The sequence below is a fragment of the Mus caroli genome, unplaced genomic scaffold (assembly GCF_978045245.1).
Source record: "Mus caroli unplaced genomic scaffold, Mus_caroli_1 scaffold_19, whole genome shotgun sequence".
NCBI lineage: Eukaryota > Metazoa > Chordata > Mammalia > Rodentia > Muridae > Mus > Mus caroli.
In genome coordinates, this window is record NW_028227274.1 from 20,776,001 (window position 1) to 20,789,304 (window position 13,304).

The 13,304-nt window shown below is 40.5% G+C and overlaps 1 protein-coding gene across 9 annotated transcripts in view; it reads left to right on the top strand.

Annotated features, from left to right (window-relative positions):
• Dtna (dystrobrevin alpha) overlaps positions 1-13,304 on the top strand; it is a 255,229-nt gene that overhangs the window by 64,327 nt on the left and 177,598 nt on the right. For 8 of the 9 annotated variants that reach the window (XM_085833641.1, XM_029471847.2, XM_085833644.1 and 5 more), the window contains exons 2-3: positions 815-941; positions 2,890-2,980. In XM_085833641.1, coding sequence (XP_085689767.1) covers positions 2,940-2,980 — 41 coding nt within the window. In that variant the 5' untranslated portion in view covers positions 815-941; positions 2,890-2,939. The remainder of the gene's footprint in view (positions 1-814; positions 942-2,889; positions 2,981-13,304) is intronic. The other variant, XM_085833640.1, reaches the window with a different exon arrangement.

Below are 13,304 nucleotides of genomic sequence, written 5' to 3' on the forward strand. Positions count from 1 at the left end.
ACTCCAATCATTGGGCACCTAGAATAATATTGTCAGTCATGGGAAGGGATGCTGAAGATGATGTGGAGAAGAATGTTGGAAAAGAGATATTGATGAAGATGCACATAGTGTTGCTGGGTCACTCCCAGGGGAAAAGACTCCAGGGAACTTAGACATTGGATGCCCCTTTCTCTTAACTTGAATCTGTAAATTCTCTCAGCAAGAAAAAATTTTGAAAAGCATTTATGTTTCAGAAACACAAACTATTTACTACTTATATGCGATTATTCTATATTACAATAACCATATGGATTGTTAAGTAACTTTAGGCTCCCTTTGCTATCATCAGCTTCTGTGGTATATCTATTTAAAACTGCTGGAATTTACTCTCTCAGAGAACATGTTATTCTGAGACATCTGACCTCGCCGTAATTTCCTTGGCTTTAGTTGAAATTATGATGGTGCAATATTCTAGAAAATTGCCTATTCAGAAAACAGAAGAATTCATGTTCTCTCATTTCTCATTCTTAATCAACTGAAAATAAAGGTCTATATTAAGAACTCGTGGTCGTTGCTAACCAGCTGCTTCATCCTGGATGGTGACTTCATGCCTGCAGGCCTGGCGGTCTTCCTCTGTCAACCATCTTCTAGGATAAAAGCCCAATTGTCTTGGGGTAAATGTAGGCTGAGCTTCTGAATAGTGTATTACAAGTTGCTGATAGTCTAGGAGGATTTGTAAGGGGCTGTATACTCTAGAACTTCTGCCCAGGCCTCTGTTTCTGTAAAAAGCATGTTAATGTGAATGGCTCAATACAGGTGTGTTTTTTCATTACAGATAAATAGGACTTACAAGCCCCTGGAAGCACCTGAGAAGTCTTCAAATGCCACAGTCAGCTGCCATTTCAAAGAAAACAAAATAGATGGTTCTGGAAAGTCCATGCTGTCTCTTCATTGAATTTTAGGTGAGTGCTTAAGACAACAATATTACGCTAATCTTCCAAAATGTGTTTTTCCTCTTTGCATAAGAACAAGGTTAAAGAGTATCAATAGATTTCATTCAGTTGTACATTCTGGGAGTTTCCAATTGAAGACCTCATTTTTTCACTTTTGCTTTCTTTCTATTAACAGACACCATCTGACTAAATTTAAGACAACAATATTACGCTAATCTTCCAAAATGTGTTTTTCCTCTTTGCATAAGAACAAGGTTAAAGAGTATCAATAGATTTCATTCAGTTGTACATTCAGGGAGTTTCCAATTGAAGACCTCATTTTTTCACTTTTGCTTTCTTTCTATTAACAGACACCATCTGACTAAATTTATGCAGGAGATGGCTTATGTTGGGAACAAAACCCCACGATACTTTATTCTATTCTAAAAGCTGTCTAAAACTTTTTTAAAGATTTATTTATTTATTATATGTAAGTACACTGTAGCTGTCTTCAGACACCCCAGAAGAGGGCATCAGGTCTCATTACGGATGGTTGTGAGCCACCATGTGGTTGCTGGGATTTGAACTCAGGACCTTCGCAAGAGCAGACAGTGTTTTTTTGTTTGTTTGTTTTTGGGTTTTTTTTTTTTGTTGTTGTTTTTTGGTTTTTTCAAGACAGGGTTTCTCTGTGTAGCCCTGGCTATCCTGGAACTCACTTTGTAGACCAACCAAACTGGCCTCAAACCCAGAAATCCACCTGCCTCTGCCTCCCAAGTGCTGGGATTAAAGGTGTGTGCCACCTTGCCCGGCTCAGTCAGTGCTCTTAACTGCTGATCCATCTCTCCATCCCTAAAACTTTTAGAAATAGAAAATATGTTTAATATCAGAGTACTAAGTTAGGATGAGGTAACAGATAACCAGATCATAATGACACAAACCAAAAAGAAAGGGGATGGTGTTAGATTGGCTTCCTAGCAAGTCACTGTGTGAGGGAAGTAATTCCAGAAGCTTCCTTTTGGGGACTTTATAACATCTAAATCAGAAGTGTGAAGCAATTAAGGTCAGGTACACTAAACCTTACAGTACTACATGCAATGAAACACACACACACACCAGTTTGTTTTGCCTAACTATAAAATAAATAAACAAATCAGTGTTGGATTATCAAATGTAATTACCCTTCAATGCTACAAAAGAGAGTGATAGCAAGTTAGTTATATTGAGTTTTCCTGAAATGTGCTGTTGTTACTCTTCGTCGGGAAAGAGGAGAATCAAAACCTTGAGTGATGGTCATACTGAGAATTCCCACTTCAGCCTAAGACCAACTTTCAAAGTAGTATTATTTGTTTTATTCTCTACTTTAAAGAGTGGCCATGTCCAGAACATCAGAATAGAGTTGTGTTCAGTCCTTAGCTAAACAAGGCAACTGACAGAGCAGCTGCCATTGTCCAGGTCTAATCCAATGGGCACCCAAGCTTCCTTCCCACATTAAATGTTATGCAAGTGGAAACTGTTGAATCAGTTTAAAATAGTGAAAATGTAAGTTAGAGTGTCATTATGACATGTCTGAAAACAACTTTAGTTAAAATTCAGATTTAGACTCATCATCCACTCCATGTAAATGAGATAAAAGATCAAAATGGCATGTGCACTAAAATGAATGCTTTTAGACCCCAAGATACCCTTTGTTATTTTGATTAATTTCAAAATGAGAACAAGAGATTCTCTTATAGTCTTAAGTGTGTATAAATTTGCTTTACTGGGATTGATTGTAGAATAAAAATAATGATTTCCTTTATTTTCAAAGGATTTGTTTGCTATAATTCCCAAGAGCTAAACTGAGTACATTTCAAAAATCTTAGTAAATCAATTTGCCTCATATAGCCATTATTCTAGAAAAGAAAGTGACAATGAGAAACTGTGTTTCTGGGCTCTTTATTCTGCTGTTGTGTTTGTCCACTTCCTTTTTTATCTGCAGGGTCATTACTGGTTTTATCCAGTGCTCTCTACAATGGGGACTGATGCCCCATGGGCCATATTTTATTCATCATTGCCTCCAGCTTCCCCAAGTGAGTTTTAACTTTGACACTCTTCCTTTGTCCCTAAGAAGTCTGAATGTCATTGTCTATGGCTTCTTACTTCTACTCTGTACCTTGAAGTTGCTTCACAGTCCCCAGCTATGGTAGTTTAAATGATAATGGCCCCCAAAGCTCATATAGTTGAATGTTTAGTTCCTAGTTGATGAGACTGGCAGGGAAGGATTAGGAAGTGTGGCCTTGTTGGAGTAGGTGTGTCACTGTCACATGAGGCAAGCTTGAAAGTTTCAAGGCCCCACACCGTCCCAGTTGCTCTCTTGGCCTCTTGGTTGTCTCAACACGTAATTTCTCAGCTATTGCCCCAGCAACATGTTTGCCTGCTGGCTGTCATGTTTCCTATCATGGTCATAGACTCTAACCTTCTGGGAAAAATGAGATCCAAAATTACATGGTTTCTTTTATAAATTGCCTTGGTTGTGATATCTCTGCACAACAATAGAAAATAACTAAGACACCAGCTTAGTTTCCTAAATCATCCCTCCTTTCTATACTATTTCACAGGATTACATTCTCTTTTAAATACTTATTTTTTTTCTTTTTTTGGCTAAGTTACAACTAATTCATCTATGTTTTATTAATTTTTTTATAAATTTAAGAGAGATAACTTGCTTCCCCAAGAAAACAAATGACTCCCAGGAAATAAGGGTATAAGTTGTTGTTTTGTTTTAGATTAAGACATCCATATATATATATATATATATATATATATATATATATATATATATGGATCTGACACAATGTATGTATATATATAACAGCAATAGCCTGGCCCTCTATCAATACTTGCAAGGTGCTTGCTATCAATCAAATCAAGAGATAGAAGATCACCAATATCCTGAGAAGAACTCTTCCAGTCCATTATCTCAGCAGAAACTAAATCCTAGTTTGCATCGCTGCTGGCCAGTCACGCTTGTTCATCAATAGAATGGTACACTATGTCCTATAGTTATAAATCATTCCTTATAAAATGAAAATAATTTCTATTTTAGAACAATTTATGCTTTCCAACTGAGGAAGAGGGAACAAGCCCTTTCTATATCCTACCTGCCCCCACACGTGTGGCCTCCCCAACACCTGCCACCACAGTCGGATGTTTATTACAAGCAATCAATCACTGGGAAGAGAGGGGGGCTAGTATTGGGATATAAGGTGAATATATAAATTCATTAATTAAAAATAAATCTACCTACATTGGCTCACCACCACAGTACATTCTGTGCATTAGTGAACATTCTAACTTTTTGACAGGAATATGGGACATGATCCACCATTGCTATATCACTAGACTCCCTGCTGTTTTTAGTAGACCCAGAGTTTTGCAGTTTCTGGACTGTCATGTTAGAATCATAAGGTGCACAGCCTTTTCAGACTGCCCTGCTTCACTCAGTGATAGGTATGTCTGTTTCTTCTTGTCCTTTCGTGCCCAGCTTCAGTTTCAGCCTGAATCATACTACATGGCTTACAGGGACCACATTGTATGTGTCTGTTCACAACTATAAATAAAACCAATGTAAGCATCTCTGTGCGTGCTTTTGTGTCATCTTGGCATTTCATTTCAAGTGGGTAAATACCAAGGAACAAGATGAACAGGCTGCAGAAGCATGTGTTTAGCATAGTAAGAGACTGTTGCCACCTTGCATGTCTACCATCAATCAGCAGATACCCTGCTGCTTCCTTCTCTCAAGAGCACTTGTTGTCATTGTTTTGAATCTTGGTCATTCGAATGTATGTGTAGCTTGGGTTTTAATTAGCAGCTCTCTAACAACCGATGACACGAAGTAGCCTTACATGTGCCCGTTACAATCTGTATGTTGTCTTTCATGAGATTGCCACTTGAATCTCTAAACCACTTTTGAGTCCAGTTGTTTGTATTCTCATTATTCTGTCTTATAAATTCTTTGTACATCCTATATATTTTGTAGATCTTGTCTAAGCTGTGTTTCTCTTGCCTTGAAGAATAGGGTGTAGGGACAATGGAAACACAACTTGTTGTATTTAAAACCATGTTCCTAGCTATACAATATTGCATGATTTTGTTGATATTAAAAAGAAATGTTGTTGCCTTTCCCATTTCCCATTCCAAACGAATGGAAAGATTGCTTTCAATTCTTAAGAATACTCTAAATAAGATTTTATTTGTTTAATGTTAAGTTATCGTAAGCATCAACATATTTGACATAGGAACTCCGTTGTGGGGTGCGGCCTCATCTACAATTAGTTTCATGATTGCTTATCCCTAGATCTTCATCTTGAAAATTTTATGATCCAAACATTTCACATTTCCTATAATAAATACTGAATATGTTGAAAATCAAATGGTCAGGAGGCCAGTGTCTGTGTCACTTAAAAGGCAAACCTTTTGCCCTGCCTGCACCAGCCTAGCCCCTCTCACGAGCTCTTCTGTTATTAAAGCACCTGCTCACTCGATCATTTCAGTGCCTAACTCCTCTTGTTAAATGGAAGGGCCCTGCAGTTCTCATTTCCTTCTCATTTATTTATGTAGACATTTTCTTTTCTGTCTTATCTCAGAGGCTATCACAACTGCCCATCTCTCCATTTTAATGTACTGTGGTTATCCACTAAAGGACACACTGTCCCTTCTACCAATATTTTTCATCTATTCAACCAATGTTAATGTTTACTCTGAACTCTCTAATTTAGAATCCTTTCAGGCAATGTCCTCATGGACAGAACAGAAGTGGTCAGACCCTCTTATACTCCTGGAGCTGAAAGGCACAGGGCTGAGTAGTTTTAAGCTTAAAAGGCTGATATTCCCCCAAACAAATCTCTTTACTTTGGTACCATACTGAAAACTATATAAATCACAAGCATTTATCTCCAGATTATAGAAATGAGGGGTTTTTTTATAGTTATTTTCTAAAACTCAGCTGAGAAAGAAAACATGTTCACTAATAAAATATGCTACATAATACATAAATCTAAAGAATTGGCCAGGAGGACACAATTGGGCAATGGTGTAGATACTTGGCTTTGGAATGACTGGTACTCATACATGAGAGAAGGCTACAAAAATGTCCTTACTGACTTCATCAAGTTCCCTAGAGTGGGAAACACCCATCAACAAAGATCACTTGGGCCAACCAGATGGTATTGATGTCATTGGAGGAGAGGAGTAGGAAAGATAAAGGTGCTAGTTTTTAGACTGAAGAATAAATTTTGATGTAAATTTGAAACCACTGTTTACAAAAACAGACCAGGGGAATGTTCTAACAATGACACACTCTGCAGTGTAACGGTGTTGAATCAAAAGGTATGATCTTTGCATGGGTAGGTGACATTCGATGCAGAGATCACCCTTTACCTATATGTGTAACCCTATAAACTAGCATAGCAGGTGGCATACTGTAGGTAGTTTCTGGATAAGGACCTGATGATTGCCGAAGATGTAGTGCTGGACAATGCACGTCCTATATTCAACTTCATCTTTTTTATTTTATTTTATTTACATTTCAAATGTTATCCCCTTTCCCAGTTTCCCCTCTGCAAAATGCCTATCCCACGTCCCCCCACCTTACCCTGCTTCTATGAGGGTGCTCCCCCTCCCACCTACCCATTCCCACCTCGCAGCCCTAGCATTCCTCTACACTGGGGCATCAAGCCTTCACAGGACCAAGGGCTTCCCCTCCCATTGATGTCAAATAAGGCTCCTTCAGCTCCTTCAGTCCTTCCCCTAACTCCTCCATAGGGGTCCCTGAGCTCAGTCCTATGGTTGGCTGCAAGCCTCTGCATCTATATTGGTCAGGATCTGGCAGAGCCTCTCAGGAGACAACTGTATCAGGCTTCTCTCAGCAGCACTTCTTGGCATCTGCAATAGTGTCTGGGTTCGGCATCTGCATATGGTAGAGACACCCAGGTGGGGCAGTCTCTGGATGGCCTTTCCTTCAGTCTTTGCTCCACTTTTTGTCGTTATATTTAGACAGGAGCAATTCTGGGTTAAAATTTTGAAGATGGGTGGGTGGCTCTATCCCTCAACCAGGTTGGGGGGCATGCCTAACCTCTGGATATGGTCTCTACAGGTTCTCCCTCCCCTTTGTGAATATTTCAGCTAATGTTATCACCATGGAGTCCTGAGAGGCTCTTGCTTTCCTGGCATCTGGGACTTTCTGCTTGTTACCCCCTGCTCCCCATCCCCCATTGCTACACACCTCTATTCAATTTCCTGACCCTCTGTACATCTCCTACATCTCCTCCCATACTTGATTCTTCCCCTCTTTTTCCCCTCCCCCTCTTCTCTTCCTCCCAAGTCCCTCCCACCCTCTACTGCCCTTGATTATTTTGTTCCCCCTACTAAGTAGGATTGAAGCATCTACTCTTTGGTTTTTTTCCTCTTGAACTTCATGTGATCTGTGAGTTGTATCATGGGTATTCCACTCCCTTTGCCTAGTACCCACTTATCACTGAGTGCATACCAGGTGTGTTCTTTTGTGACTGGGTTACCTCACTCAGGATGATATTTTCTAGATCCATCCATTTGCCTAAGAATTTCATGAAATCATTGTTTGTAATAGCTGAGTAGTGCTCCATTCTGTAAATGTATCACATTTTCTGTATCCATTCCTCTGTTGAGGGACATCTGGGTTCTTTCCAGTGCCTGGCTTTTATAAATATGGCTTCTATGAACACAGTGGAGCTTGTCACCCTATTACATGTTGTAGCATCTTCTGGGTATATACCCAGGAGTGGTATAGCTGGGTCCTCAAGTAATACTATGTCCAATTTTCTGAGGAACCTCCAGACTGATCTTCGGTGTGGTTGTACCAGCTTGGAATCCCACCAGCAATGATGGAGTGTTCCTCTATCTTCTCATCCTAGACAGCATCTGCTGTCTCCTGAGTTTTTGATCTTAGCCATTCTGACTGGTGTGAGGAGGAATCTCAGGGGCATTTTGATGTGCATTTCCCTGATGACTAAGGATGTCGAACACTTCTTTAGGTGCTTCTCATCATCGTCATCCTTAATCACCTCATATTATAGACACTCTTGTCTTCTTTACTAAATTTGGGAACACTGGGTCCCAGAAAGACTTAATAGCATAGCCAGGTTTCAGTAAGTTGGACGTGAATATTCAAACCCAGATCTAACCCTGTAGACTTTGTATATTCCACTTCCTCTTCTGTGATATAACCCGCATACAGTTTTAAACTACAGAAGCAGTGTGTTTATGATTTTTAAATGGGTATCATTTTACACTAATATCATGAAATCACTCCTGCATCTTGCTTGAGTTTTTATGGTTAAGCACAAATTCCCTTTTTGATGCCTTTTCTCCCCTTTTCCTTTGAAACTACCAAAACTACTTTTCTAATGTACATTCATGTCTAATCATTCCCATTCTTCAGTGCTTTACTTTTAAGTTAATATTTCAAAAACATCATTGCTGCTTTTATTCCATTTAGAAATGTGAAATTTTGACCAAGTGATTAAACTTCTATACCTAAATCGATGCATTCATTCCATTTTGGAGCTAGGAAATCATCTCCATGAAACAACAGAACACCACTCCTGGTACGTTATTAGCTTACTAGTATTACATTAATAGTTAACAAACAGTAGATGGCATGATCCAGTCACCCTTGCTGATTACTCCCCCCTCATGGACACTCTCAGCCGCTCCATTGACCACAATCTATGTCCTGTGTCCTTTAGAATTCCATTTTGTAAGCACAATAGATTTTTGCAGGAGTCCTAAGCTTTGTTCCCTAATGGTTGACCATTGCTTAGACAAGATCATCTCCTTTCCTAGACTGTGCTCTTCATGGTTTTGCTTTGACATACCTGGGTTCTCCTGCCCAGACGCTTCTCCCATCCACACTTCTCTCAAAACGTCCCTTCACCTATATGCATTCTTCAGCAGCATCACGATCCTGTAGAGCTGAGACTGCTACTCTTTCACAGAGACTATTGAGGCCAACAGTTGGCAGTCTCACCTACAATTTACAAGCCTCTAGTGCTATCATTAGCAGATCTGAGCCTAGTGTGCAACCTTCTTCAAGTTATTCACAGAATCATATTCTAATTTTTCATATTATCTGTCTTTCATCTCTGTATTTATACAAGGTAAATGCCCCAGATATTTTCAGTTCCTGTGACACTCTTGTGTGAAGTTCAATGTGAATGTTCCTTTCTAGTTTATTGGAGATGAGTTGTGTGTTCCCAAAGTAGTCAATTAAAAAGCTTTATCTAGCTCCCGTAAAGGAAGAGGAGAGCTGCAATCTGTGAGGGAGACCTCCCAGGCCATGCCCATCTGCCAAGGCCAAAGCAGATGTTCCATGCACCTCATGACTTTTAATTTTCATAATGATCCTTCCAATTAGCTGCTGTTGTTTTACCTGTTCCAAAGTAATAACTTAGGATCCAGTCAATTGGGTAACTTACAAAGGACATATTTCCAATAAAGATGCTCACTTTCATCTATAGCAAACTCTCACTGTAAATCAGCTTTCACAGTGGGTCTTATAAGAAGAATAAGCCTGACTGGCTACTCTTGTGGAGAACACAGGTTCAATTCCCTGCACCAGCATGGCAACTTACAATCTGTAACTCCAGTTCTGGCCTCAGTGGGAACCAGTCACCCACATGCTGTATATGCAGAAACACTCATATACACAAAATAAAAATAAACGCGTCTCAAATGAACACATAGATGTGTTCTGAACTTCAGATTGTCTCAAGTGAATCAAGCATGGGGGTAGTACAATTCTCAGTCCTGGGGATTTCTGACAATTTTCTAACAACGAGCTACAGATTTGACTGTTTACTGTCAGATGATAGTTGCAGAATCTTTCTCGATTCATTTGCATAAATGAGTAGGATGGCTCTCTTTTTTTCTATAATACCATTCTCTGATTATCCCATGTCTTCTTAGTATGTAAGGAATCTTGGAGTCACATGGCTTCTGTCCTGAATTTAAAAGTCTTCGAAGGGTTGTAACATCCATAAAGGGTCCACTTGGAGGAGCACAGCATCAGCCCAGTTGACACAAGTTTACATTCTTCTCATCCACACAGAGTGAATGGGCTTCTCGTGAGCTTAGCAATCGAAGCTGTCTTCTATCATGCAACGCATTTAGCTACATTTAGTTCATAGACTTTATGCCAATGGTGCCTCCACATGTAAAACACACTACAACACCCCTTGATTCCGTAGTAAATTCCCACCATCCTTGTACTTTCTTTTCCCATGAAAGCTTCCTCGGCAAAGGTTTTCTGACTTTACGTATAATGTTTAAAACACCCTAATACAAAAGCTTTCCCAGCTACTCCCACATTCCCAGCTACTCCCACTTTCTTTTCTTGTGGTACATGAGTAAGTTACCTAAAAATGAGAGCGTGCATTTTCCTGTAACTCGGCTCTGAATAGGAACTCTTCCTCGCTGTAGGGAGGACGTCTGCATCCTCTAGTTCCGAGGCTCGTGTGTATGGCTGTAACCTGCAGCATGGAGAGCTCCTGAAGGCTGTGAAGGTCTCAGATTGTGAAGTTCTTAATGCCAGTCTAGACAGCTCTTGATCGCCTCCTCATGAGAGTATGCGGAATCCTTTCATATCTGCACCCAGAAGGCATGCTTAATGTATACTATCTGCAGTCATCTATGGTTGCCAGGTAACCAGGGCAGGTATATCAAGGTCTGCAGTGCATCGGTGGATAACTCTAACACTGACGTTCTTTATATCCAAGTGGCCTTAGTTTTATGTCCACACTCAGCCATGCTAGGTGTTTGTAACAGCAGGAGAAGCAGCAGCTTCCTCAGGAGTAGCTCATCAAATCATAAAAATGAGACCACTTCCCATAATGCCCTTCTCTGATCTGGTAGAGATTTTGAGAATAGCTAAGGTATTAAAATAACTATTCTACCCCATCTAAATGCTTTGTATTAAAAAGCTGTTGCTTTCAAAGGCAATGTGGAAACAAGGAAAATCTGAGGGAAAAAGGTGACTTAACGGGGGAGCAACTGCACACATCTAAGAGTGACTGTGGGGTTGGGTTAAGAGAAAGCCACGGCTGTTATTCTCCATATAGGACATTTAGTCCATGACGAGGACAGCTGTCAGAGCCCCAGGAGGGAATATAGCCTCTTCTTTAGATACGTTACATTGTAAAGGTTGAGAGTGTTATAATTTTATGGAAACAGTAACAAATCTACTATTGAGCTGAAACTAAATGGCCATTCATTTTCTAGAGGGAAAATAACATATCAAGGAAATCTCAGCCCAGGGACATAATTCAACCCTCAGTCTTTCTGTGACCTCAAAAGGTTTCCCTTGCCCCAGCACAGGCATGGGGAGATTGGGAGAGAAGCCAGACTTCACCTCTTGGAGACATTATATAACTGCTCCTCATCCTATGAATTTTCCTGCCCGGAGGTGAGCAAGCACTCTTGACCCCTGATAGGTCACACACAACAAAAGGAAAATAGGCTTCCTCTCCAATCTACCAGAGCGAAGCAGTAAGTTTATCAGGAATATTTCTGGGAGAAGGGGGATTACTTAAAGGATCATATTTGTCTGTAAGGTAAGTGTGCCCCGCAAAACCTACCAAACATAAGCAACAGTTCATGAAAGCAGCATCTCTGGCCCACCTTACACAACTTCCAGATGTCTCAATCAGTCGAAGAGTCCCCTCCTAGCAGCAATAGTCACTGCATGTATATAACCTCAGAGAGGGGCTTTGCAAGTCTTAAATGTTTGAAAAACTTCCCCAGGCTTAGGGGATCTGTTTACTTCATGAATGAATCTCCCTTTTTGATGAGATTGCTATATAGCATTGTCTATTCATAACAAAATTATTTGTGTGAACTCAGAGAGACAGAGAGAGAGAGAGAGAGAGAGAGAAATAGTTCTTAGTACTGCTCAGAGATCTCAGAGATCTTCCCACTGCTGCAAACAAGACATATAGACTCAACCAGCCCCACCTGAGAAAATATTAGGCAATATCTGTTGATGTTTTCTTGTTGAACTAGGAAGTCTATAAGCATTTAGATGTCATAGCCTGGACTGCTGATAAATATCCTGCTCTGTTGTAAAGTGTGCAGAGTGCAGACGTTGCCAGGGTTAAACAACTTTGCTGAATTATGTTAAGAGTTACTACATAGCTGGCACATAGGCACCGGGTACTTTCCACAGGTTAGTCATTTAGTCCTCAGCTCTAGTCCATTAAATATGTCATCCTACATTGATTTGAGGATGCTGAGTTGGGTGCTCAGAGGTTAAATGGCTTAAGGCCACGCAATCAACAATCAGAGGACTGAATCTGAGCAAGGACGACTCAAACTCAGCTCCTGCCAGGTCACCATGCCCCTCCCTGCATCTGTATTCCCTAAAACTCTTTTGTCTCCAAGGTGTGCCTATTAAAATACGTGCATGTCATCTCAGCATACTGACAAGATGGTTAATTGTGGCCCATTATTCCATTCCTAGAGTGAACAACAGGCTTTATGACCCGGGCTAGAGAGAAGATCAAGAGGTTAGGAGCAAAAACAAAGAGTTCTTTAAAAGAGAAATCCGTGTAAAGCCCATTTCATAAGGGACTTCTGATGAGTTAAATGAGATTTCAGGACAAGAATTAAGAATCTAAAGAAAGACAAACCAGCCAGGTGTGGAGGCTTATACTTGTCATCCCTGGGAGATAAAGGCAGAGAGAGCAGCAACCTAGTCTACATGAGCTCCTGTATCTAACACATAAGACAAACCAAAGGACAAACCTTGCACTGGATGTTTGATGTATGCATGGAGATCCTGTATGGAGGCATTGCAGGTTATGGAGACCGACTTCTCAAAGGGATCACAGGTCCTTTCTTCCCATCAGAGTTTACCCTACTGCTTGTTATTTACCACATGAGCGGAGAGCCCAGGAAGTGTTCATCATCACAGGAAGGCACACAACTCAAGTTAGACAGCACCTGCCAAAACATCATGACCACCTCACCTCACCCCGACTGACAGCAAGTAGGGAAGACATTTTCAGAGAATGACTTGTTGAATCATAATTCCCTTGACCTTCTACTGCACGTGATCTAGTGTCTGCCTTTCAGCACTTCCACGGTGACTAGCTGGGCTCTGTCTCTTTGCAGGCTCCCATTGGGCTTGGCTTGAGCCTCGGTGTCACTCTCCCAAAGTGCCAACATTTTCCTTTCTTCCTGTGACATGTTTTTGACTGAAGAAATCTCCCCCCAACCCACCCAAGCCCTTTTGAGTTTTCTTAGGTTTCTGAAACAAAGTGTTGCATGCTTTGTGAGTTGAATCAACAAAATTTATTTTCCCACAATAAGAAGTCTGTTATC